At 41.0% G+C, this 27,905-nt stretch overlaps 1 protein-coding gene across 1 annotated transcript; it reads left to right on the top strand.

Annotated features, from left to right (window-relative positions):
* Positions 1–259: 259 nt before the first annotated feature.
* Positions 260–27,905, top strand: CHIC2 (cysteine rich hydrophobic domain 2). The gene is made up of 6 exons (XM_066632211.1): positions 260–521; positions 18,012–18,066; positions 18,182–18,337; positions 22,019–22,075; positions 22,245–22,304; positions 26,147–27,905. Exons 1-6 carry the CDS (start codon positions 403–405, stop codon positions 26,195–26,197), a joined length of 498 nt encoding a protein of 165 aa, XP_066488308.1. The 5' UTR covers positions 260–402; the 3' UTR covers positions 26,198–27,905.

A 27,905-nucleotide genomic window follows, 5' to 3' on the forward strand; every position in this document is an offset into this window, starting at 1 on the left:
AGAGAGACCAGCGCACGCGCTCCCCAGCCCCCCCCTCCTGCCACCGAGGGAGGCGCGCATGCGCGCAGGGAAGCAGAGAGAAGGGGCGGGGCCGGGGCCTGCGGCTCCTCAGTCAGTGCCTGCCGCGGTCCTGCCGCTGAGAGAGGTGCGCATGCGCGCGGGAGCAGAGAAGGGGCGGGGCTTGGGTCGGCGTCTCCTAAGTCAGTGGCTGCGGCGGCCCCGCGGAGCGGATGTTGTGATTGTTGTTGTTCCTGCGCGTCCCTCCCCGGATCATGACGGGCGCTTCCTGTCGGCGGCTCTGAGGAGGAGGAACTCGCGACCGAGCTTCGTCGCGGAGGGAGCTTCACCCGGCCTCCGCCTTCTCTCCTCGGGAGGCTCGGCTCGGCCCGGCCCGGCCCGGCCATGGCGGACTTCGACGAGATCTACGAGGAGGAGGAGGACGAGGAGCGGGCCCTCGAGGAGCAGCTGCTCAAGCACTCGCCGGATCCGGTGGTGGTGCGGGGCTCCGGCCATGTCACTGTGTAAGGGCGGGGGTGGCGGGCAGAGCCTCGTCCCGGGGCCGTCCGTGGCCGCCTGGAGCTCCCGCTCCCGCTCCCACTCCCACTCAGGCCTCTCCGGCCTCCAGCGAGGCCAGTGCGCCCCAGCGAGGCTGCACTTCTCAGACCACTGTGGGGCTTCTGCTGGAGCCTGGCGCCTTTGGGGTGTCTTGAGAAGTCCGATGAACACCCCAGTCCTGTGGTCCTCAAACTTTTTTGCACCAGGACCCTCTTTTTAGAACGACTGTCTGCCCAGGACCCACCAAAAGTGATGTTGTTAACTTGGGAGTGATGTTGTGGCCAGAAGTGACATCATCAAAGTGATGCCATTAACCTAGGAGTGATGTCATGGCCAGAAGTGACATCATCAAGTGATGTCATTAACCTAGGAGTGATGTTGTGGCCATAAGTAACATAGGACCTAATCTTGTCCAGTTTTCCAACACTGGTGTAGCCGCAATGCAGCCGTAAGTTAAGGGAACACATGTTCCTATACCTTAAGGAGGCCTCTGTGGCTGTCTCCGCGCCACATGATGCAGTACACGACTCATGGGCACAGCTGCACTAGTACTATAAAAGTGGATAGGATTTGGTCCACAAACAAGTGTTGTTAACTTGGGAGGGTTGTTGTGACCAGAAGTGACATCATCAAGTGATGTCATTAACCTGGGAGTGTTGTGGCGAGAAGTGACATCATCAAGCAGGAAAATTTTAACACCCTACCCCCAATACAACAAAATCAAATCAAGTAAGTAAGGTCCCAATCCTATCCAACTTTCCACTGCTGGACAACTTTGGTCCACAACAAAGTCCTAAGGAAAGGCAACAAACATTCCCTTACCTGAAGGAGGCCTTCATGACTGGTCTCCTACTGTAAGATGCAGTGCATGCCCTATTGGCATAGCTAGTGCTAGCACTAGAAAGTTGAACAGGATTTGGCCCTAAGGAAATTAGGAAAGTTTACAATAAGTTTTTAAAGAATTATTTGAAATTAAATATTTAAAATAAAATGAAACAACTCCTCCCAAGGAGTTGCTGATTTTTAAAAAATCCCCAAACATCCCAGTGACTTCAAGCCTATCCACACTTTCCTGGGAGTAAGCCCCATTGATTATCATGTTTAAAAGCATATAGGTAGGAGTCTGTTAAAAGTATAGATCTGTAACATTTCCCCAAATGCAGTCACGTGCCATGGTAGCATCAAATCTAAGATATTGGGGGGAAGGAAAATGCACATTGAAGTGAATGGTGACTCACCTGAAATTGGCTCGTAATCCACCTAGTGGGCCCTAACCCACAGTTTGAGAAATGCTGCAATAAAGTAAACATTTCACTTACTGTTTAAATTGCAGGCTGCAGTAATGTTTGGGCAGCAATCCTCAACACACACACCTGGGAGTAATAAGCCCAATTGAACACAGTGGGACTTTCTTCTGGGCAAGAACACCATAGATCTTTACTAAAGATCTCTTGAATTGTAGTGTTCATGTTCCCCTTTTCTTTCAAATACTCAAAGAGCTTCTCACTAATTTAGCCATTCTTTATTACTCTTGTAAGTAGGTCAGCTTTGCAGTTTTCATATTGCTGGAGGCTGGGGCTGAGGGATGAAAGAGAATTGGTTAGAGCAGTGGTTCCCAAACTTTTTTGCACCAGGAAGACACTCTTATCACAATGATTTTCAAACCACTGTGCTGTGGCACTCTGGTGTGCCGCAGATGGTCCGCAGGCATGCTGTGGGAATTTGGGGAGGGTCATTTTTTAGGGCAATTGGGGGATTTGAGCCCACTACCAGCAGCATGGTGTGCCTTGTCAATGGTCAAAAAACTGATGGTGTGCATTGACAATTTTAGTGCCTTGTCATTGTGTCATGAGGTTAAAAAGGGTTGAAAATGACTGTTTTCCAGACTTTTAAAATAGGAGATCTAGAAAGACATATTGTTTGCTTATTTATAAGTAATAATAACCAGAAAGGAAGACCCATAAATATTTATCTCCCTATATTTACACAAACTTTCAAACTTTAGGAACTCAGCTCCTTGCAGGGTAGTTAGCAGCTACAGTATTTGACTTTTTAATACCTTGAGGCAATTAGATACTGATCTTTCTATAACCCTTTGGTGACCCACCAAAAATCAGGTGGTGACGCACCAGTTAGGTCCCAACCCACAGTTTGGGAGCCAGTGGGTTAGAGTCACGGAGGCTGCAATCTTGTGTGCTCTTACCTGAAAGTGAATTCCCTCTGAATGCAGTGGGACTTGCTTACAAATGAAGATGCATGGGATTGAGCTGCAAGTCAGCCACTTCAAGGTTAAGGCAAGATTTGAAATGGAGACTGCCTACCTTATTCTCTGTAGCTGCTACACTACACCAGCAGTGTCTCTGAGAGTTTCACAGTAGGGAAGAAAGAAATTGAGGTGAAGAAAAAGTAATCTTGCAAGACCTACACTGAATCCATATTTGAAGGATGATTTATTTGGAACTGTCTTCTGCTGATGTTACCCAAGTCTTCTGCTGTATTACCCAAGTCCTGATAGATTAATAAAAACATAGTTTGCTCCTGAAGAGTACTATTCAATACTTCCTACTTTCCCTGAGAAGTTTGGGCTCATCATTCCCCCCTTCCCCCCGTTTTTAGTTGATGAAAAAATGGCATTATCCAGTTTACTCTTAAGCTATTTAGGCTTGGAAACCCTCTTTTCTGTCTTTTGTCTCTATATTGTGTCTCCTTACCCTGAGATGCAGGTAGATACGATTGGGTCAACTAGTCATTTCAAATTTGGTCCAATCAAAGGTGTAACCTTTACCTATTCCATCTCATACTGTCTTGTAGTTGATGCACTTTAAGGCAAATCATTGTGCTGCATAAATTCTATGCTGTAATCTTCTGAACTCATTTATTTCTTCTCCTTCTTCCATACACTTGTGAACACCTAGAGCAGTCTGTTTTTTTTTCTGCTGCAGGGTAACCTTCTCCAAAATAGTACATGTACCTAATGGGTTGTTCTCATGTCATTTTGAGCTTAAACTTTTGCAGTTCTTAATGTGGGAAAATTCAAAAGCATTTAAAATTTGGGGTGCCGATTCCAAAAATGGCATCCGTTTTTCCCTATCACGTCTAGTTTTGGAGATATGGTATAGCCTCATTAGTGAATGGTTCAAGCAGCTTCCTCATGAGGAAGCCATGAGGAAGCTGCTTGAACCATTCACTAAAGAGGCTATGCCGTGTCTCTAAAACTAGACGTGATAGGGAAAAATGGATGCCATTTTTGGAATCGGCACCTCAAATATACCCAGGAATTGGTGTAACATTTAACGAAGCAAAATGTGTGTTATTAGTCTCACAGTAGCTTGCCTGAATTTCCAGTATAATTAAAATTAACATGATGGTGTTCTCCTTACTTTCTTCTCTTATCTCAAGTCTGTTACGGTTATTATAATGCTTATAGAACCTCTCAATGTTTTGTGTTTTGTCATACCATGTTTCATCTTTTTAACTTGCAATCCATGCAAACATTATGCCTGGTTGCAGCAATAAGGAAACTGAACTGATGAAGGTCATTATGACTAATAGCAGAATGTAAACTATTGAACCTAATGATGAGTTGTCAGGAAGTTGGAGTTTGGATAAGCAAGTGTTTTTACTCATGACCGGCCATGCTACAGCCAAATGTAAATTGTTTATACTTTTGTTAGTCGTAGTCTCTCAACTTACTCATGTAGTTGAGTAAGTTCCAGCTTTTTGCCAGGTAGCCATGGTGTGAAGTCTCCCCCTTAAGTACAACAGTCAGCAAATATGACAGGCATGCCTAGAGCAGTTTGATTACCTTTATAGCATGGTACACGATGCGTGCAGCTTGCTCTGATGTTTCTCCAGTTAGGTCATATTTATGCAACTGTTTAAGTTTTATTCATCATACTGTTGTTTCCTGTGATCCTGAATTGGATCACTTCCAGGATGTTGAGGGATATAAGAAGACATGCAAAAAGTAACATTGCTTCTCACGGTGAATTGATTTAAATTGTCCTGAGAAGAGGCTGATTTAAAATCAAGGTTTCTCTTCTTTAACTCCTGAACAAGAATGGTCTGAAGGTTCACCATCTCCCACATAGATCAGCCTATTCTGTAAGATATCCTGAGAGGGCTCTTTACATGTTTCACTTCCGGCTAAAGACCATGTAATAGTGACACATGCAGTTACAGACCTGGCCCCTGTGGCTCCCTGAGGTGCTGGTCTGCAATGTTGGCCCCCCACATCACGCCCTCCCTCCTCCCCTAGATACAGAACCCTGCACAGCACCCTGCACAGCATTTGGGACTGCTCCAAAAGCCTTCTGAGGCTTCCACTATGGTCTTAAACAGTACTTCCGGTTTCCTGGAAGTACTGCTTAAGACTGTGTAGGAAGCCTCAGAAGGCTTTTGGAGCAATCCCAAATGTCGTATGGGGCTTTGCCTGCCCCTGGAATGTCTCTAGAGGGCAGACAGAGGCAGTGCGGCAGGTGGAGGCAGCATGGTGGTGCCACCCTCACAGGCACGGCACCTGGGGTTTTTGCCCCCTTTTCCCCTAGGCCTGTCATTGGACACATGAAAGTGCCTTCTCTGTGGGAGCATCTAAGAATCACTTTCTCACAGGATGTGAGGTTATTGCGTTCTTTGGTTGAATTTTGGCACTGGCTAATGATGTTTCCATTTCATTCAGCTTGTGGTTTATTATTTCTTATTTCTCTGTTGCCCTTCTTTGCTGTTATTAGTATGGTGGTTTTTAAAATTGTTTTTGTGTTTTCTGCATTTAGTGGTTTTAATTGCTGTTTTTTGTAAGTTACCTTGAGCACCTCCCTAACAGGAAGGGAATGTTGTGGGGTATAAGTGTTTAAGTTAATAAATAATAATTGGTTGCTGTAACAAATAAAATATGTTGGCTTGCAACTGAATAGAGTCCTTACACCACTTGGTATTGTGGTTCCCAAACTTACTGTGGTCACAGTGCCCTTCTTTCACGGTTGCCTCTTCTTTCCAGCTCTCCCAGTGCAGCCATCTTGCATCGTGCAAGATCTTACGCAAGCCAAGATGCCTGCGAGAGCCAGGAAGAAGAGGCCGCTGGGAATATCCTGTGGTGCCACTGTGAGTTTGCTCAGTGTGAGTGAGCAAATTCTGCGGCACCGGAAGGCACTGCTGCGCATAGTTTGGGAACCAGTAACTTAGGGCATCATTCAAAACCTTTGACCATAGCACCCACATGGTTTTTTGCACTATTTGCACTTGCTTTGAGATGGAAGTGAGGATCTGTGAAAATCAATGTATTTCTGTTCTGCTGTCTCTGTCCATATGTAGGGACATCCTATGCAAGATCACATACTTGAAGACTAAGTACCTAGAACATTTCAGAAAGGGCTGGTAGTTGCTAGGCATAACAGTGTTTCACCGTGAGATCACCCTCTTGTTTGGTTTACAGAGGCAGGCATATTTAGAACCTGAGAACTGAAAACATTGCAGAGCTCAGATAGTTGATAACATAAATAGAAGTGCAAGATTGCCTTGGTGGAATCAGTTGATTGTTCTGGAGAAAGAAGCATATTGTCTCCTAGATCCTGTTGTCTACAATGATTTGCAAGCTCCTGAATCTTGTAAAAAGCTCATAATAATAAAAATATGTTTTACTGCGTTAGAATGCTTAACCTCAAAAGTATCCTCTTCCTCTCCTTGTATGAACAGACTTCAGTTTCATTTGTTCGATAAAGAACTAAGGTTTTCAATTTCAGGTTATATGTATAGGCTTTAACGTGTTTGTATTACATTTATAAAACATGGAGGAAGGGTGGGGAGAGGGCGGGGAGGAGAGAGTGGGGCGGGAAGGATGCTCCACCAAATCCTGAGCCTCCGTTTCAGGCCAACATGGAGGCTCTTAATTCTATGCCGACTCAGTGGGTTGCTGTAGAATCTAGTAGCCCCATTGTGGGGCTACTTGCCTTACTTGGGGGAAGGGAACTTTTGTCCCCTTCTCCCAAGGAGGCAGCAGCGGCTACCTGGGGCACTCTGGATGCAGTGGCAGACATTCTCGGGGCCACTGCAGGCCTGCATGTCAGGCGGCTAGTTTTTTCTACTGTATTGCAGCTTCTTTTTAGTACTTTTATTTGAGGGCTTTCTATCTTTTATTGTGTTTGTCCTTACAATAACTTAGCATGTTGCTGTGATTCACATTTTACAGATCAAAAACTGGGGCTGACAGACAGCAGTTTGCCAAAAGCCATATAAGTGAGTTCATGGCAAAGGTGGATCTTGAGTCCAGCCTCCTAGATATTGTACAACACTGGTTTTGCTATCCAGGGCCTTCTAAAAAGACTGACTAGCTATTGAGTTTCAGTTGAATGCACGTCATGAATTGCAGCTATGTAATGTCTATGTATAAAGAAGTTGCTAATCTGATTAAATATTTGCATTATATTATATAATAGTTTTTTAATCAATATATATGTCTAATGTCTGCATTTTAAACCATTTTCAGGCAAGCTTGTTTTACAGTTCGAACTGATGCTCACAGTTTTGGCCTGCATTGGGGAAACTCCCAACCTATGCCATAACTGCTAGGTCTGGAGTACATATGAGCATACCTGTTGAATGATCAGTCATATGGCTACAAGCTAACTTCTAAAGATACCCAGCTTAACTATGGATGATCAGGTGGTAACTTTGACTAGGAGTGTGTTTGTACAACTATAAATTACAGCAACAGCCTTTCTGTAAGAAGGCATATCTGGCCACAGTTACCCATGCTTTGGTTATGGTCACATCACATCTAGATTGTTTCAGTGTTCTTTTCATGAGAATGTCCTTGAAAAAGCATTTGGAAATCGCAGCTGATGCAAAATACTGTAGCTCAGGGGTTTACAAAATGTGGGTTGTGATCCCTTGCGGTGACAAACAACTTAGAAGAGGGTTGCAAAGCTCCAAAGATCTAAGTTTAGTCCCTGGAATCTCCAGGTAGAGCTGGGGAAGACTTCTGTCTGAAATTCCAGCAAGCTGCTGATAGCAAATGTATGCAGTATTGAGCTAGATGCACCAATGATCTTACTCCAGGGCATTTCAAAGCATGGGTTGATAAGTTGTAATGGGGTTTGTGTAAACTTACACACAGGTAATTCTTTTTTTATAGATGTCTGACTTACAGACAGACGTATTGGTGCTTTTGCGCAGGCACAGCCCACCTGACTTTGGGCTTTCACATGGGCATGATAGCACTGAGCCAGCAGGATCCTCCACATTCATGCAGATGCACTGTCTAGCCTTGTGCTTTCCAACTTATGTTGGTTCTGACTTTGAAAGTTTGAGATCCTTTGCTGTAACCAGATGGGCAGGTGTGTCTTGCTTAGACAATTGTGCTCCATCTTGTCCAAGCTTCATTGGCTTCTGATTTGCTTCCCAGTGCAAGTCAAGATGTTGTCAGCCCTAAATGGTTTGGACCCATGGTATTCCAAGGGCCACCTGTTCCTGTGTGATTCTACCCTCCATACAAGATTATCTGAAAAGTTTCTGGTCTGTCTGCTTACTCTGTAGGGCTCAGTTGGTGTGCAGTTACTTTCAGTTCTTTTGAGTTCTATTTTAGTTTAGTTTCTATTTTAGTTTCTATTTTAGTTCTATTAGTTTAATTGTGGTTTTTATGAATGTTGGTTTTATGGTATTTTCAATTGAATTTGTCAAGTGCCTTGGAATCTTCAGATGAAAGGTGGTTTAGAAATATTAAAGTAAACCAATTTTTTAAATATTTGTATTCTGCATGTGTAGGTATGAGTATAAACTGAACTTGGTGCATTAGATTATTAATCCCAGTAAAGCATTATCAGCCCTTGATATCTCCAGGTGGGGCTGCGAAAGACCCTAGTTTGAAACTGGAGAGCTGCTATCAGTAGAAAAAACTGAGGACACATGGTCTGATTCTTATATAAATATATAATGTAAGGTTCTTTAACAGTTTTTTAAAAGTACCAGTAACATGGGCCTGCTGCTTTAACGTTATGTAGTCCCAAGAATGTGTTAGACAGTGTTCAGAACATAAAAATGACCTGATCCCTAGTGAAGAGCTGACAGTGTGTGCTGAGGACAAGGGTAAACAACCACACAGTATACTGCTTGAATTCTCCAGGGTAGTTTGTTTTGGAGGTTGCTGTTGACACAGAATGCAGTCTTTGTCTCTGGAGGGTAGTGGTCTCTGGGAACATCTTAAATCAGTCTTGCATATTTTACACCAGCTGCTAGTAAATGGCCAGAGGAACTTTTAGCGTTTTATTGCTGATATACAAAGCTGTACTTTCGTTCATACATATCCACATACCCTGTATCCGGCACTTACGTGCTAGTTGTAATCTTCTACAGCAGGCATCCTTTCAGTATCCCAGGTCTTCCTTATTATGGCTGAAGGACGTGCTTCTTATGTAGCTAACCTTGGTTTTAAAATATCTGCCTTTTCCACTGATATTGCATGATTTTACAATTCCAGTGAAAATGCATTGTGTAATGGATTCAAGAGAAGTAACTGTATTACTATGTCACAGTAAACATTAAAAAAAGAGTTCAAAGTGCCTCAAGAGCAACAGACTAATTTTGTGAACTAGAACTCATTTTGCCAGATGCTTGTTATGTTGTTTTTGGTATGTGCCACTTCTTGCTAAGCTTGTGTATATATATATGTTCATATACATGCACATCCATGTATGCATAACAAACCTTTGACGCAGCAGCACTCTGTTGGAAACCCCTTCCTCTCACTGAAGGTGAGTTGTTTGCACACAAGGCCCCCTTCTGTGAGCAGGTGTCTGGAGGTATAGGGAGTCCTTTTGCAGGCTGTAGGCTATAGTAATGTTGAGAGCTATGAGCACCTAAAGGAAATATGGAGCTGGTACTAAGCCTTTCCTACCATTTGTACTAGATCTATGCAGCCACCACTTTTTGAAGTAACTGCTTTTCTCCCTAGGGTGCCTCTCCTGCTGTGTCATAGTGCATTAAGAGTGTGAGCACAGTCTCTTTCACTGAATTTAGCAGCCAGTACAGTGGGGCACTAGCAACCTTTGATGTAGTTTCCTGCACATCCAGAAGCAGAAAGTTATATGGCAAAGGGCCCAATCCTATCCAATTTTACAGAGCCAATGCGGTCCTGAGGCAAGGGAAGAAAGGACAGAACAGGTAGGCAACAGGATGCAGGTATCTTGTTGTCTTGTGTGTTCCCTGAAGCATCTGGTGGGCCACTGTGAGTTACAGGAAGCTGGATTAGATGGACCTTTGGCCTGATCCAGTGGGGCTCATCTTATGAGGAGCTTCCTCCTCCCACTTCAGGATGCTGCACACACCCTGTTGGCACAGTTGGTTCTAGAAAGTTAGCTACGATTGGGCCCAAAGTCAGGGAATGAATTATGAACTACAGGGGCAGTTTCATATATTGGATTCATAGCATAGCAGAGTGATTCAAGATTAAATTCCACTTTTATACTTCAGTATTCTATTGGGAAGGGGCAGTGGTGAGGAACATAAAATCCTCCTGCCATTTGTGTGTTCTACATGTGATGAGTCTTGACATCTTGTGTGATACTATGTTGCAACACAACGCTACTTGAACAGCACCCAGGGTTTAGAACCTTGGTGCCTGAGGAAAAGTGCTAAAAGCAGAAGCACTCTGAGGGTTTGAAAGTTAGAACTCAAGCAGCAAGAAGTCAGAGCAATGAAAGACACAGCAGGTATTCAGAGGGTTGATGCAGGGAGAGCTAAGCCGGAAGTAAGACAGTATGAGATTGAGAGAGAAGTCCGTCCTCCCGGCTAGCTTCCTCAGACTTTTATTCATTCTCAAAGCACATGATGACACTAGGAAAAATTACTGAATGTTGCTGAAATCTACACTGCTAAGAAACCTGCTGGCTCTGGCTTGACCGCAATACACATTCCTAGATAAAGGCTTCTTCATAACATCCTTTGTTTACAGGCTCTGGGTGAAGACTCAGCAACTGGTCCACTCTGGTGTGCCTGAGTAGGGGGAAAACAGCAGGTTTGCCTGCCGGTTGCCATGTTACCAAGGCTAAGCCCAGCGCCTGTGTAAATAACCACTACAATACTACAACTGGCATATCTAGTTAAAATTACCAGTACCAAAAGGACTGACTTAAAAAAAAATCTCATTGAAACCTTAGCTTATCTTCAGGATCGATACAAGTGGAACCTGTGGGAACAAGATGCTGCAGTGTATCACCAACCCCCAAGACAGTGGTTCTTAACTTCTTTGGATCATGGATCCCTTTGAGAATCTGATGAAAGCTATGGACACCCTGTCCAGTAAAATGTACATAAACACAAAGTTTTGCATACAGCTTATTTTATTACATTGAAAATTTACTTTCTTCACATAGACAAAATATAAAAATAATCTTTACAAAGAATTATGTTTCTGTAAGTATACTAAGGCTTTCGTGGCTGGATGAGTTTAAAGCATAATTTAACATGTTGCTCAAGTCTTTAAGCCACAGATCAAAACACATTTTAGGATCTAGTCCCAACATTTTACTTTCAGCTGTGGAAAACATCTTCAGAGGTTGTAAAGAATTTGTATCCTCTTATCTGTCGGTTGGCTACTGGCTTAACTGCCAGCTCCGGCTTGAATTTTTAAAGGCGTACTTTTGCGTATCCATAATTACCACAATTATGTCTCTGTCACTCATTTTTAATGGAAAAGTTCTTGGCTGCTTTCTAAAAAATGAAATAAATTACACAAATAAAACAAAAATTAAACCTTCATTCTGCTCAACAGTGAATTTCAGTAAGAAGGCTGCTACTGTTTGACTTGAATAAGAAGTTTGAAATTGTGGAATTGTCTTTGACATGGCAATGTGCATGTCATCTTCGACATCCAGCCACTGCCTCCAGGCTGCCCCTGCCCCTTAAGGGGAAACAGGCCAGGGCCCATAGGCTGGGGTGTCACAACACCCCAGTCTAAAAAACCTTGGGTTACCTGAGCAGAAGTAACAGGTTCCAGTTGTCTCCAGAGATCTGCCTGCAGTGAAATTGACACAGCTTTGTTTCTCTTGACTCCAGCATGCAAAAGCACTTCCTACAACACTGGAAAGTTCACATAGTTGTCAACCTCTAATCTCCTCTTCCAGAGTGGCAGCTTGGCCAAAAGAGCTCATAGTTTTTTTTAGCAACACCCACAATCGTAACCACAGGGCCATGATTTGAAGGATTTATCTCATTCACACTAAAATGGTCAAGTAAGCCAAGCCATGAATGAGCTCCCTGTCAAATGTTTCTCTTTAAAAAAAGAAGAAAGAAAAAGAAACTTCTGCCCAAAATTCAATCAAGCACTTCCAAGCTTGTGCCCTGGAAAGCAAGAAAACATCTGTGTAGTAGAGTAGAGCTTCATATTCTACTCCCATTTCTTGACCAAAACTTTGGAAAAGATGATTATTCAAGGCACTGGCTCTGATGAAATTGATGACTTTCATGGCTGTAGACAATATTCCTTTCAGGATTATTGGCAGTCTTTTGATATGAGCTGATTTAGAAAGCAGTGCATCCTGGTGATAAGTGGAACTTCTTTTTTTCACCAAAGCAGTACTATTAGATGGGTCGCCAAGCATCACAGGTGCTCCATCTGTGCACATAGCACCAAGATCTTTTCTTTCAGTCAAAAGTTTTGTATGGCAAATACATTTTTCCCCATTTCAAAGATGTCAGCAATATTTACAGATTACAAAAGGAGTCACAAAATAGGAATTCCTCTTTAATTACATTGTGCACCTAACGGATAAAAACCATAAGTTGGTTGCCCTGAGAAATGCCAGTATTTTCATCCAGTTGCATGCTGAAGGGAAACAACACAACTTCCAATTCCATGGCATGCTTCAAAATTTTAGAACAAAATGCCATTCTGGAGTGGTTGACATCATTTGTCAGAGGCACAACTTCAGTTTATTTCCTCTGCTCCAAGCCACATACTTGCTCAACCATTTCCAGGGTGCATGGTTTCACCAAGGTCCCTCCAATTGTGTGCAGCTTCTTTTGCTTGGCAATACGCGAAGCAATGTTGTTCGATTCCTCAAGACAAGGCTTTTGCATTGGAGCAAGTCAAAGTTTTGGTAAAGTTCCAGCCTTTTCAGATCAAGCCACCTTCTCAGGAAAGAGGTCCGTACTGTTTGATATGCTCTCCGGATGGACTGACATAAGGTGCTCCTTCACTTTTGTTGACTTCATGCTTCTTTTGTCAAGAATCTTGCCACACAAGGAGCACTGCAGCTTTTGAGTCTTATCATGTTCAGCGATGAAAGTAAAACCAACATAAACTTTGTTGTACTGTATTTTCTTTGATGTTTTCCAACTTAAGTTAGGCTTGCAACAACAATAAGCACTGTGATGTAATTTATATGGAAAGCAGCAACTAATGCTCAAAAATGAAATTAATAAGCTTGGCAAGCTGTGTATAAGAAATGTATCTTAGACATGGTTTTCATTAACTGCGCCCTGGAATCTTTCAGATGATCTACTGGTCATACCCCAACTTTGATTATATTACACTGTAAATACATGCTATTTCCTTGCCTACCTAATGTTGAGCATCCACAAGTGTTGTACAATACAGATGGGACCTCAGTGTCCATGGGGAATCTGTTCTCGCAGTTTTGAAATTCACAGTTTTGGCCCCATTAAGCCCGCCAGAGGTGACCAGAGCTGCCCCCTCCAGGGGCTCCCCGGTCCTCAGAATGCCTTATAAGGCCAAAAAAGTCACTTCTGGTTTCCCTTGGGAGACCGTAAGTCATGTTTTTCATGCTTCAGAGCCATTCTGAAGCTCACAGAGGCTTCAGAAAGCTCCCCCCCCCCCAGGAGGTGACTGGAGCACAGCTCTGGTCACTCCCAGAGAGCTCAGGTTGAACCTGATCTGTGGATACAGAGGCCCTGTCTGTATTATCATTTCTCTTTATTCTTATCATTGGGAAACTATTCTAGATATCATATCACGGTGACAATGTACTTCAGAGGGCCTTAAAACATCACTTCCAGTTTTTGGCTGAAAACCAGAAGTGGCTTTTTAAGGTGCTGCAGAGGCCTTTAAAAGGGTAACTGCACCTCCATGTATGCCCCCAGTCACCACAGTGGCCAGAACTGCCTCTGTTTAGTATTTCAATAATTCCAGTTGTTGTTAATAATTCTAGTCAGTTGTTCCAGGTTTCCATTGTTGGAAAGTATTGACATTTCCTTTTTTTTTTTTAAATCATCTTGGATAGTGGAGTATAGACCAAGGCTGATTTCAGCTTCAGAATTTTGTTTTTTGGACTACTTGGGTGAAAATTTTAACATGAGAGTTTGTTCTTATCTGCTTATGAGCCAGAGACTGGTATGGCAAACTGCTCTGAGATTCTTTATGTCCACAGAATGTATTTTATCCAAGGATGAACTTGTAGAGTTCACAGTTGTATTACTGGAACCTTATTCCTTTTCAGCATGATTTTTTTTCCTGCAGTAAGGTCCAGCTGGAACTTGTCTTGTGAAGAGGTTCACACATGCTTAACTCCTCAGCCGTCACATGATATAATTTCTGAATCTGGTCTTGGTTTGGGAGCTGAACATATACTGAATCTTCTTGTAAGACCGAATTTGTTATTTGTTGTTTTTCTTCTTCTAAGAGGTTTCCAAGACTCATTCTGTATTACGAAAATGCTTTTGGAGTTTTCTTAATCTAGGAAATAAAGGGATGGGTTTTTCTGCCACAGGAAGGATTCACATCAGGTTGAATAACTCAGTACTATAGATTTCTAAAATTGTAGCACTTGAGCGTACTCTGTAGTTTAACAGTTCAGTTAGGTTTCACTGTGAATAATTTGTTGTTGGAATGGAAGCACATATAAAAGGGTGAATCTGTAATTGTTCAAGCTTCCGTGGTTTCCCTTCAAAGTGAGCTTTGTGCTTACCCTCTAAGCTACTGTGGCAGCAAATAGATGTGTAAAGAGGAGGCTAACCTAGGGTGTTGCACTAATATGACAATAATCCTTACTAGGGGTATGCTGACTATATGGGGAAGTATCTTGAGAATTTTTGTTACCCATACAAGTAAGAGGATGAGGCTCAAATGTTACTTTAAATAGGTAATATATACAAAACATGATTTTTCTTACATTTGGACCACTACCTATTCCGTGGCTTTTAGGAAAAAGAAAATACTAGGTTTGGAAGCAACTTAATGTAGAAAACTGCATCAGGTCTTGAAGTCTTGCACATATATTTCTAGAGCACTTATCCTAGTTCCTATGTGCTTATTCCCTGCATGGGAGTTATTAGTGGCTAATTATCAGGCCATCATGGTTCATTATGATTCTTTTTTTATGGTATAATCTCTTCTCCACAGTTAATTGTGTTCTTGGGAGCAAAAGGTCAGACTTTTTTGACTACTAGAAAGAGGGAGGTCAAGATGAGAGAATAACACATGCCCTAAGAGCTTAAGATATTTCCAGCGCAGCCGCTTGACCTTGCAGAGTCACTTATGGTTAAGGATGACATGATTACTTCCAGAGCTTCCTTGGTTCCTTGGCTTACTCTTTAGATGTCCTGTTCATAAGCCTGATTAGCAACTTGGGGATGAGATTGAAAGGTGTCGCTCATTTGGACAAAAACCGGTACCAATGCAGTATCCCCTTTTTGTATCTCATGTTTATATCTTATTAAGAATTGGTATGTTCATTCTCTTGCTTCTAAATTGTGTCTGTTTAGATGTCTTAATTTTTGAGTTTTTTTGAATGTACTATCTTTTTTCATGCTTTTTGGCATTTATGGCTCAGAAAAACCTCAACTTGTTTTCTGTGTTGTGTATTGTCAGTAGCAAACTTGTATTCTGAGGCAGGAAAAGTGACAAGAAGGACCTCTTGTAGTGTATATCCCAGATCTTTCACACCTCCTTAGATTCTCACTAGATTCTCACTCATCAGACACATTCTCAGTGTGTTCTCACTGGACACAAATACATTTGTTATTCATATTAAAATGTATTGTCTAATTTCTTCCAAGTAGATAAAGAAAAGAAAGCAACAGAGTATCACATGTAACAGTAAAACAATAAAAACAAACCATTAATGTATTATTTTTAAAAGACAACAGAAAAATGGCTTGATCACTTACAGCCCAATCCTGAGCTGCCTGGTGTGCGGGGCTGCAGTGGCCCTGGAGATGGCTGCTGCCACATCCAGCATGCTCTAGGCAGCCGCCACCCCCTCAAGAGAAGGGGACTTTCGCACCCTTCCCCCAGGTAAAGCAAGTAGCCCCACAATCGGGCTACTCAATTCTTTGTTGACCTGAAGGTTGACTTAGAATGAAGAGCCTCCATGTTGGGTGGCCAGCATGAGATGGAGGCTCTGGATCCAGTGGAGCAAAGTTCTACTGGTCTGTGCAACAGCCAAGTGGCAGAGCTCTCATGCTCCACTGATGCTAGCACCGGCGGAGCACTGGCACTAGGGCCCGCAAATGTGTCTTACAGCACACTTGCAACAGTGCGCACCGGTGGTGAGCCAGCACGTGAAGCTTAGGATTGGGCCCTTAACTAGATGTCACAAGGCCCCTATAATGTCCTTCCTTACGCTCAAGTTGAGAAGGACGCAACTAGAATTCCTTAAAGCAAGATGGAAAAGCCCCTGATATAGGCAGTCACTGAATGTGCTTCCTAAATAAACAGAATAGGCAGCAGAGCTTTCCTGAGTTATGCCAATTTGCACTGGGGTTTATGTGGGTGAAGGCATGTGTGCAGGTATACTGGCCCCAGACCTTTTGCGACTTATAAGCCAGTGGTCATCATTTTGATTTGTACTGGACGCAGATTGGCAGTTAGTGCAACTGGGGGTGTTTCTAGTTATACCTCTTAAAAGGAAGAAGTCTGTTTGTAAAAAAATAAAGATAGGTGATAGGGATGTTGCGAAATGTTGGGAAATTGAGTTGGCTATAACTCTCTGGCAAAAGTTGACAAGACAGTTGCTTCTTCTTTCCCAATGTTAAAAGGCTAACCACATGAAGTGGCTAATAGTGAGTAAGCTCATTCCCCCCCCCCCCAAAAAAAGAGCCTCTCTTCTCTTGAGGTTCTTGACTCAAGGTAGGTTGTAGGCAAACCCAAACAGAAAAAAATTGTGATCACAGTCTTCCTGTTACAAAGACTCAGGGATGAGTTCTTTTTGATTGACAGAGCCCAATCCTATGCATGTCTACTCAGTAGTAGTATAAAAGCCAGTGAAGCTTATTCCCAGAGTGTTTAAGGCTGGCCGAGCAGTTAAACTTACTTTCTGTAGGTACTGCATGCAGTGCTATGAAAATTAGGCAAAACTTGGAATCTAGTAGACAAACCAAGAAGAGGGGAATATCTATTTGGGCTAAAAGATTGTTCAAAGTTTTAAGGTTAGGATTGTGTGGAACCACAGCCATTTTGTGACATTAAAAAATTATGCTGATCCTTGATTTTGCCCTTTTGAGTTTGAAAGTGAAAAGTTAGCTTTATTTAAACCATATTAGTGTTGGCAACCTTCAGTCTTGAAAGACTATGGTATCGCGCTCTGAAAGGTGGTTCTGGCACAGCGTCTAGTGTGGCTGAAAAGGCCAATCCGGGAGTGACAATCCCTTTCACACTGGGAGCAAGTGCAGTCTGTCCCTGGTCTGTCTCCCTGGCTATGGGCCTTCCTTCTTTGCCTCAGACTGTTGGCCAAGTGTCTCTTCAAACTGGGAAAGGCCATGCTGCACAGCATGCCTCCAAGTGGGCCGCTCAGAGGCCAGGGTTTCCCACTTGTTGAGGTCCATCCCTAAGGCCTTCAGATCCCTCTTGCAGATGTCCTTGTATTGCAGCTGTGGTCTACCTGTAGGGCACTTTCCTTGCACGAGTTCTCCATAGAGGAGATCCTTTGGGATCCGGCCATCATCCATTCTCACATGACCGAGCCAACACAGGCGTCTCTGTTTCAGCAGTGCATACATGCTAGGGATTCCATGAGAGAAACGGGATGCAGGGGGGAGGGGCAAGAGAGGGTTTTGTGGGTATCAGGAAATTGGAGAGGAAGCAGTGGAGAGACAAACGGGATGCAGGGGGGAGGGGGAAGAGGGGTTTGTGGGTATCAGGAAACCAGATTATAGACGAGTTTAATTATAGAGGAGCTTTCAATATAAGCTTTTCTAGGGCAGTAGTGCACTATTCAAACAGCCTCTTGTCTAAGTTTCATTTAGAACTTAAGCATCAGTTGTGTTTGCTGTAACTATGTAAAGGCATTTGCTGCAGTAAACATATAATGTGTGAAAAGGAAATTGACAGCTCCCTTCCAGCCCTTGGGGACTCTTGCTTGTGGAGCTGTGATTGCCCCTTGCTGCTCCTAGGCATGTGTCCATTTCCCACTTGATATGTTAACCACAGAGCACAGCCACGTAAAGTATGAGGTGTCCCTTTGTTGGATCATGTGCACTGAAAGACTATGTTTGTCTTGTGTTTACAGGTTTGGGCTGAGCAACAAATTTGAAGCAGAATTTCCTTCATCGTTGACAGGAAAAGTAAGTGTCTCTGGAATAAAATCCATGAGGAGAACTGAGAAAGTCCCCTCACCCTAAAAGCAAGTTAAATATTAAAAGAATACTTACCACAGTACTTGGTGGCTATTTCTTATAGGTTGCTCCTGAGGAGTTTAAAGCCAGCATCAGCAGAGTGAATAGCTGTCTTAAGAAGAATCTTCCAGTGAATGTCCGATGGTTACTCTGCGGCTGCCTTTGCTGTTGCTGTACTTTAGGTTGCAGTATGTGGCCAGTGATTTGCCTCAGCAAAAGAGTAAGTACACTGCGCTTATTGTCACATGGCTATTCTATCATAATGTGTTTTTGCTTCTACTATTATAGAAGTAATTTTTTGGAAAAATACTAACCCTGAAAACACTCTGAGGTAAATTTGGTTAATATGGTACCAGCATACTGCAGTTACTGCTTCCTTCCTGCTGGACCAGTGCTGCTACTAAAACAGAGCTTGCACCTTTATACCATGTATACAGATCCAAAAAAAGAGAACATCCCAAAGATGTTTGTATGTATTTACTGCCTGCTTTTTCTCAAGGAGGTACAAAAATATAAAAGATCATTTTTTCAGGAATGTAATATCCAGTTACTCATACTTTGCATTACATTCATTTCATTCAGTTTCTTATTGAAGTCTTAACTATTACTGTGTTGGCTCCTGCCTTTTACTTTTAGCACTGTTAAGGTCTTTCTGTAACTTCCAACAGATGCTTCGTTAGCTAATAATTAAAGTTCCTTAAGCAGACATTTTTGTTCTTTCTGGACTCAGCTTTCTATGCAACATAATTAGGAGGAAAAAGATGCAATCCTTTGCAATGCACCCAATAGTAAGTCCCTTGGAACTTAGTTAGATTTACTTCCTGGTGAACATGCATAGGATAAGATGCATACGTGGTTTCTCTCCATTTGTTTCAGATGGCTTACATTAATAATTGTTTAGTTCCATAATAAGTGTTTTAGCCCCCAAATCAAATTTAGTTAAATATTGTTTTGAAGGCAGAAATAACCAACTATGATCAATTTTAAATCTTCCTAATAAACTTTCTTCCATTTAGCCTGTGTTTTTTTGTTCTTTGCAAATAATGTGCTTTCCAGGTTTTCTGTATGACAGCGCTAGAATCTAAGGGGTTATCATCCCAGTGGGCTGGAAACACTACACACATATCAAGAGTCCTTTTGGGTTTTGAATGTCTTCACCTGCTCTTCACTGTAAATCATTGTGATGTCAAGTGTAGTGATTAATTAAGCTGCACGTGCAAGTCCTCCCCCCCACCTGTCAAGTAAGGGAAAGGGAGTGTTGAGAATTGTGAGATGCTTCAGGATTCCCCCTCAACTAAGAGGTGCTTGCTAATGTATTCTGTTTACACTTTTATTCACATTGTGTGTAACTGACATTGAGTATTAAGTGATTTTTTTTAATGTTGCAAGACATATGTGTAAGTTATACCTTTCAAAAATTAGATGTCTGTAGCAACAAGTTCTAATATACACTTGATGTCTATATCGGTATTAACTGCTCTGAGCCTTTAGAGATAGGATGGCTTAAAACTGAAATATGGAATAAAGGTACAGTTTGTTTTATACACACGTACTGCCTTTTTAATGCTAAACCCTTTTAAAAAAAGTTGGCTAGAACGTTTCCTTAAAAAAATCAGCTGTCCCTGCAACTTCATAATTAAGACACAGTAATCCTCATGGGTAACAATAATTAAATGTTAAATTTGTTTCATTGAAAAGTGTAGAAGGCCCCTTTGGAATGTCGCATTAAGAGTCTTCTGTATTCAGTTTCCTATTTGTAGTGTAAAGTGTTTTAATTGTACTACTATTTGAGAAGCTGGTTTCTTTTGCATAGTTTCTTTTTTTCCTTCCCCTTCCTTGTGAGCAGTGAAATTTAAATTGTACCAAGTCTTAATCTATTATTTAAAAGGTTCTGACAAGGAAGATTACAAGGTGGCTTCACGTTTTTCGTTTTGCCATTGGTTTAGCAGTGGGTAGGCAGGCAGATGCCTGCTTGGAGTAGAACCTATTGCCATTTTTCACCATTGATAGAGTAGCCTTTCAGAGTCAATGAGCTCTGTCAATGTGAGCTTGTCAAGGCTACAACTTCATAGACCTGAGAGGCGGTTTGAGAGGTCAGCCCTTTTCAGGTTTGCTGTGATGCAAATGAGCTTTAATGCTTAAACAACTATTGGAATTTTTATGTCTGCTCCTTGTTCTTTTTTCTTCACAAAGTCATTGACGAGACATTCAGTGCTTTTTAAATTGGAAGTTGCATTGTGCTAAAGACCTAGTACAGATTTACGGAGGGCTGAAAGCAGTTAGATCATGTTCTTTTCATGGTGCGATTAGAATCAAATCGATTTCCCTACAGCCTTCAGCATTCAGATGGCAATTTTAACAAAGCTTGGGGGGCTAGACAAGGGACAAAACGACTGAACTGAATGTTAATTACACTCTGCAGCCTTATTTTCTTTTGATTTGGAGCTGACTGGCAACTAAATTAACAAAAGTGTGACCATAACTGCTGCCCTATTTTCATTTAAAAGGAGAGCAGACTCTAAAAGGCTATCTTTACAAAGAAACAAGTGAGGTCTGCCGATCATTGTTAGAGGGCAGGCACTATCTTAACAACAAAAAAGTATTAGCCAAAAATGAACAGAACTTTAAAAATGCAATGCAGTAACTTAGTCGCCACTATTAATAATGCTCTCAGAGTTCTTGGGAATTTCTTCTGTTTTGGAAATATAATGAGAAAGTAAAATCTCGGTGATTATTTTTTGCATGCGGAGTTGATTCTTTTAAGAAAGCACATCTCAAAGTTATGCTCCGATAATAACAGTTGTGAATGGGAAGAAGTCACTGTTCTAATACACATGTGTATTTTTGCTTTTTTAATGTAGTCACTAGGTTCGATGAATGGTTTAAGCAGATTTTTTCAAAGCATTCTTGCTTACAGCACTAATATGGTTTGTATGTTTATCGTCCCTCTTTAGCAGTAATTGGAGTACAAGAAGCTTCTCTCTCCCCCTCCCCACAACTTCTCTTTGCCTTGTAAAGAAGCTGCAGCTGTAGAAGCTGAATTTGCCACAAGGCTCACTGATCCATGCCTTTGCACCTGCAACTCTGCTCTCATCTCGACACCTGGTGTCGTGATTTATCCTCCCTTATTCATAAGGACTAGTAAATCCCATTTTTACTGCTGAGCAGTCGATGATATGGCAGTCAAGTGACCATAAACAGCAGGATGTATTTCTAGTATGTTAATATAACTAAATCAGGATGCCGACTGTGTCTTTAGAGTGGCAGATTTAGTGCAAGAGGATTTAAATATTAAAGCAGGAGAATTCAGATTCAAGAGACTCATTGACACATGGGCTTCAAAATATTCCGGAACTTTTCTGCATGAAATGCCAAACATGCTTGGGTGTGAAGTCAATCAGTAACATTACATTTTGCATTAATTCCAGTTGTAATACTGTATATGTGTTATATGTGCAAATCCTCCAATTATCTCCAACTAGTTTGTTGCAAGCAACTTGAATGTGTGTTGGTTAAGTCCCATTAGCCTCACTGGGTGTAAATTGTCCTATTTGATTGCAGTATTCATGGGTGAAACTGTTATTAAAGTGTTCAAAAAGTCACATCAGTATTTTAGTATGATGTCACTTTTTAGTATGTCACGTCACTTTTTAGTATGTACTTCTTGGCAGATTCATATGTTAATCTGCCAGTCATTTGAATATTTCTTAAAGTTGCTTTGAACTTTTCTCATCTTAGCTGCCAGTAATACCAGAAAATTCATAGTACAGCAGACCACCCTGTACTTAGTCACTGTCCTATACCTTATCTCTGCCCCATCTTTTCCATACAAAAGCAGCTGCAAAACAAACTTTTTTCTAAAACTACTCAAGAGTAAAATTCTTTCTCATTTGTCTTCTAGACACGAAGATCGATTGAGAAGTTATTAGAATGGGAAAACAATAGGTTATACCACAAGGTGAGTGCCGCAGGGAGCAGCTTCGTACTGCTGGGGCCTGAATTGCACAGTATGGAAACAGATGCTTTTGTTGAACGCGAAATATGAAAGGTGGACAAATGGGCTAGTCTCTGCGCTTGCAATAAAATACAGCTCATTTTTCTTCCTCCTTTTTCTCCCTGTTGTCTAGCTGTGCTTGCATTGGAGGCTAAGCAAAAGGAAATGTGAATCGAATAACATGATGGAATATGTAAGTTAAAGGGCTGTTTTGTGCGTTTCTCTATTAAATGATCATTTATTTTGCTTCTGATCTTATTCTTTCCATGATTATTAATCAGCAAAGGTGTCAGGAGTTTAATCGCCTGAGTGGCAAGGATTTTCTACGGTTCACAGTTGTATAGTTTCATGTGCAGGGCTGATTTATAAAGTTATGAATGACTTGAAAACAAGGCTTCACTGTGTCCTGGAAAAAAATAATAAATTAATTGCCAAGATAAAATAGCTTGAACGTGTGTTGATGGAGTGTGAAATTTTCAGATGCTATATAAAAAGAATAACTGCAACTTTGGTTACGCGGTGAGTTGGATGTGGGCTGTTTTATATCATGCTAATCAAGTTTCAGCGTATGGAAGGAGACCTTTCAACTAAGCTGCTGGAGCTTAGGAAACCTTTAGACTTTGTAGAATTTAACTGCCCCCGTACCTCAGCAGTCTTGAAAGCAGCTTGAGCTTTACTAGCTTCACTTCAGTGTTTTCAAAGTTAGCCTTTAACATTAACGGGGGATGGGGGAAGAAATGTGGTTTTTGCTCTTATTCCCTAGAAGTTCTAAATCATTATGTGGAAGACAAAGTCTGTAGTTTTTCTTGTAAGACTTTACATGGGATGTATTAATTTTTCTCTCCAGATCACAGCAATCGGCGCTTGTGATCACATTTCATTTTACTTTAAATTTCTGAGACATCTGTGGAATGGAATTGATGTTTATCTTGAGTAAATAAACCATTGCAAGATATGATGTATATATTATATATAGTTGGGTTTACAAATCCAGAAGCATCTAGCTTTAGTTATTTGAAACACCTCCATGCCTTTTTAATTATATATCTTTTCTTTTCTTTTACACAATGCATGCTTTATAGGCAGTATGTTAAAAGATTGATTTAAAGCAGTGTTTAAATAGTTAGAAATTATCTTAAAATCATTTTTTACTGTTAGCACAGTGAAGAGAGAGGGAAATTCCAAGACCTATTTCGAGCCTAAAACATAAAAGACTTCCTAAAATGCCTTTCTTTTCCTGCAGAGTAGCTCTATTCAATAAACTGTTTCTTTTTAACATCTATTATCTGAACATGTTAATTTATGATCAGCTATTATAAGTGAACATGTTAATTTATGATAAGAGACACATGATGATAACTTTGCAATAATTGGAAGCAAGAAAGGAAATCTAACACAGTTTTTAAAAGTCAGCCAGTTCTGTATTTCAAATACTGAACCCTTCTGGTCTTTTAAAAACCTCATGTTATACTCAGAGGCTATTGAGCATGCTTATGTGGAAGTAAGTTCCACTTAAAACTAACTTTTTCAAGCAAGCTGGTTTTGGTGGTGCTAAAAGATGTTATTGTCATATTTAAATCCAGTGTAACAGAGTGTGCTTCAAAAATTCTGTTTGGAATCAATGTTCACTTAAAAAAAGGTTACTGTTGCCTGATTAGATTGGCTCTTAGCATGAATATGTTTACCATTTCTACAGCTAAGGCTGTACGCATACTTAAGAAAAAGCCCAGTTATCTTCAGTGAGATTTCATTCTGTGTAAGTATGCATAGGACTAGGTTGTAATCTGATATGCATTTTAACACAACTTCTGTATTAACCTAGGGAGACTATGTTCCTGAGTAATTTCCCTTATTATACAATGGACACTTTATTGCTATTATTAATATGGCACAATCTGTGTACATGGTACTTTTGCATAGAGTTGGAAAAACAATTTTTCTGTCCCAGAGGCTAAAAAGAATCATGATTCTCACCCACAAAACATGTAGATTTGGGTCAGAAGTTAAAACACCTGTGCCATCAAAGTTTTATATTTGTTTGCAATACCACAAAGACTGGTTGACATTTTAGTTACATAAGGGTCTTGCTGAAATACCTCCTTCATAAAAGTATAATGTGGTAAGCACCTCTCACCCCAATGGCTCTGGGAAAGATGCTGTCTCAGGTTGGTATGTTAGGGAAATGGTCTTGCTCTGCTATAGCATCAGAATTCAGTTTTAGTTACTGAGGGCAGTCATTAGCTAGCATGCCAAGTTTTAACCTCATTTGTTCAAAGATATGAAAGATAAACCACTTATCTCTTTGACAGAGCCAGCTTGTAATAGTATAATATCCTTCCATGTAACAGCATTCAAGTATAAACCAAAGTTGGTAGATAAGTTAGTGAGGCACAGAATGTTGCATCTCCTCAACTGTAATGCCCAATAGGCTCAAGCAGCCCAATTCTCTCTCCCTGCCCATCACCCATCTGTGTCCTGCTGTTTTCTTTCCATCTGATAACTCAGTATTCTGTGGCAATTTGAGGAGGCATTGATACTGCTCTCCCACCACAGGATGCAGCCCATGCCCTGTTGGCATGGCTGTATCGGTGCTGGAAGTTGGATAGGATTGGGCCCTTACTCTGGTTGTGCCCCAGAGCAAGTGCGAAAGGAGAGAGTGAAGCTGTTGTTCCCTCAGTCATCTTAGTTCCCATGTGTCTCATATGGTGATTTTAGTTCTTAAAGAAACAGCGTGTATTTGGATTTAAGGGAGTTTTGGCTATATGCAATTTTGGTTTAGTGCGCTGACCTCGGAACATAACCCTTGAATAAGATGCGGAACAACTACGTATTTTTAACCTCCCTCTTTTCCTTCTGTCAACCCCCCCTTTCACCAGTATAAGTTTATAAGGCAGTCATCCCGTATCTTCCTTTTAGAGTTATGCTTAAATAGCTATTTGGATCCTGGCCATAATAACTTCAGGTGCATCCAGGGGCTAAGACTTGTTCAGTGACTTTTAAAACTTCCCTCCATTTCAGAATTGCTTTGCCAAGTGGCAGATAGGGCTGCTGTTTGGGAAACCAAAGTCTAAAACCACCTTAGACCTGTAGAACTAATAGCATGGTTATTTGGATTAAGGCTTATATTAATATTTGTGTTTCCTTATGTGTCCTTATACTAGTTGCCTTGGGCATTTTAGTTCTTAAGAGGAAATGTGGGATAGAAATCTTTTAAATAAATAAATATTATAAGGTTAAAATGCATAAACCAGGCTTAGGATTTTTCAAAACAGATTAGTTTGTAAGTTGTTTGTGCTGTTACAAAAAACAAAAAACAAAACCAGTGTCACTAGTTGTGAGTGTGTAAGAACTTTAACTTTATGTTTCTCAAACCCAGCTATTTATGCTGGGAGGGGGTGCTCACAAATTCTGGCTAGTCTTACCTGAAGTGCTCTGCTAAGTGATCTTCTGGGTAAGGAAAGGGGGGGGGGGGTCAGTCTCTCCATGTCAGATGCTTAGAAACAGTGAAAATTACTCTAGCTGTTTTTGTGTTTCCAAAGCCTGTCCTGGAGACCAACTCCTCCCATCCTCCAAAGTCTCTGCCTAGGCAAGAGACGAGCAGGGTCTCTCATCTAGTACAAAGTGGAAAGTCCACCCCTTCTTACTCTCTGCAATATACAGAGAACTGGAGAACAGGAAGCAAAACCACTCCTAGTGCTGGGTAGTGTGAGGAGGTTGCTGCCAGAAATAAGTTTTGTTGCTGTTGCTGGTTACCACATTTGTGCACCTCTGCCCGTATTTCATGGCCTGCAAGTTTGTTCAAATGTGGAGGAGTTTCAGAAATCATGTGTAATGTTCTGTGGATGAGGGGGGAGGTCTGAGTTTGAAGAAAATGTCCAGAGCCCTAGTGGGTACATGTAAGCACTTGGACATGCCTACAGTTAAGCTCTGTGTATCCTGGTTATTCCATCGTTGCAGAATATTTAAGAGATTGCTGTCAGATATTTTAAAATTGAACTGTCAATTCATTAAATTTATTTTTTTTCTTTTGCACAGGTCATTCTTATAGAATTTTTACCAAAGACACCAATTTTCCGACCAGATTAGCATTTGCTTACTTAGAGACTTACCCAAGTATGTTGTCTTTCCAATGGTGCCTTGCTTGGTGCTCTCCTGGTGGTGATATAGCATTGGTTCTACAGAATCTTGTGGTGTTCTTCATTCTTTGGTTTTTTTTTATAACAGCATGTTCAAAGTGCATTTTGTCAAATTTGGCAGAAGTAATTTCAAGCAAATGTCAATGTGATTTAAGTTATTACCTATCCCTTTTCTGTTGTCAATGTATCCTGATTTTTCAGAATCTTTGTATAGACATCTCTGTGTGTATATGTGTGTGTACACATATATAGCTATAAATGTACAACCAAAATTAGCTATAAGTCAGAAGGTATTTTTAACCCCAAGATTTGCATCTGTAAATTGTGAAAATTGGCAATCACTTTAAGCTATGCACTTGCATCTTCTCTGAATCTCTGCATATTTTACCAGTGGCACATTTGTGTGTATATAAGGCTTTTTCTCCTCCTTCCTTTTGGGATGTAAATCAGCCACCTATGAGGTGACAAGCAACATTTCTTGGCACCCTCTTTGAAAACCAAACATCAGTTCACCATTACGCATTCTGTTTTATGAAGAAATCTCATTTGTTCTGAAGATGTTCTTCCCGAAGAAACTTGAAATTGGATTGCTATTATTCCACTAGAAGAATGGGTGGTAGATTTGCATGAGTGTAAAGGTTAATACTGCTCAGGATCATAAAAATTGCTAGTATTTCATAGAAGTCTGGTACAGAAATAAAGTTGGTTTATTTCATTGGCCTGCAGTGAAGGACTGGGGGCAAAAGAACTGAGCCTGCTAAACTGCAGTCCCCCTCCAGTGTCTTCACCATGGTTAGAGACCAATGTTATGTTTGCACCAGCTGTGTGAGTGTGGGAGAATGTGTGTGTTGTGGCTAATGCCATGTAACAGCTTTACTGTTTTTATTGTTTACCAGATGTAATAGTATACAAGGATGCAAGATGGTCAGAAGTATATTTAAATAAATATGTTAGTTTTGAGTTTTTAAATGTTACAGTGTTTGCCCTAAAAATCCAGACTAAGTTTGTTGATCTCAAATCCTATTAAAATCAATAGGTCAAGTTACTTGTAGCAAATTTAAAACCCATTAGCTTAAACAGGATTTGAGTTCAACTAACTTTCTAATTTCTTGTTTTTAAATTTTCTCCAGGGTGAGAACTCTGTATGTAAAGCATTGGCACCATTGTATCAGAAGCTACGGAAGTGTTGATGATGTCTTGATTTTACATCAGATGTGTAAAACAACTGGTTACTTGACTTAATAGAGAGCTTACAGAATGTATTGGGAAAATACAGATTTCATCCTAGCTTCTGTCCCTTGTAATGTTTACAAGGTAGCTGTTTATTGTTTGCACAAGAAAGCAGTTTTAAAAATACAGGTATGTAATAGTATGCTTTGGCCAGGACAGATTCCAGTTTCTCATCTTTTTTGGCTGTGCATATCTTCATGTATTGTGTTCAATGCCTACTTAATGCAGTTATTTCTGAAAACTTGTTCTTTGATTTTAATGTACATGAACTATAATGTATGCTAAAGGCCTGTTCATCATGTAGCAGAGCAATAATGTGAATAGCCAACAAATGCATCCTGCTTAATATTTGTATTAATGAAAAGTTTACCCTGCTGCAAGAATACCATTTTCTTCATTTAAATACAAATTTCATTTTACTGTCGTTA

This window comes from Tiliqua scincoides, chromosome 6, assembly GCF_035046505.1.
Source record: "Tiliqua scincoides isolate rTilSci1 chromosome 6, rTilSci1.hap2, whole genome shotgun sequence".
Taxonomy (NCBI): domain Eukaryota; kingdom Metazoa; phylum Chordata; class Lepidosauria; order Squamata; family Scincidae; genus Tiliqua; species Tiliqua scincoides.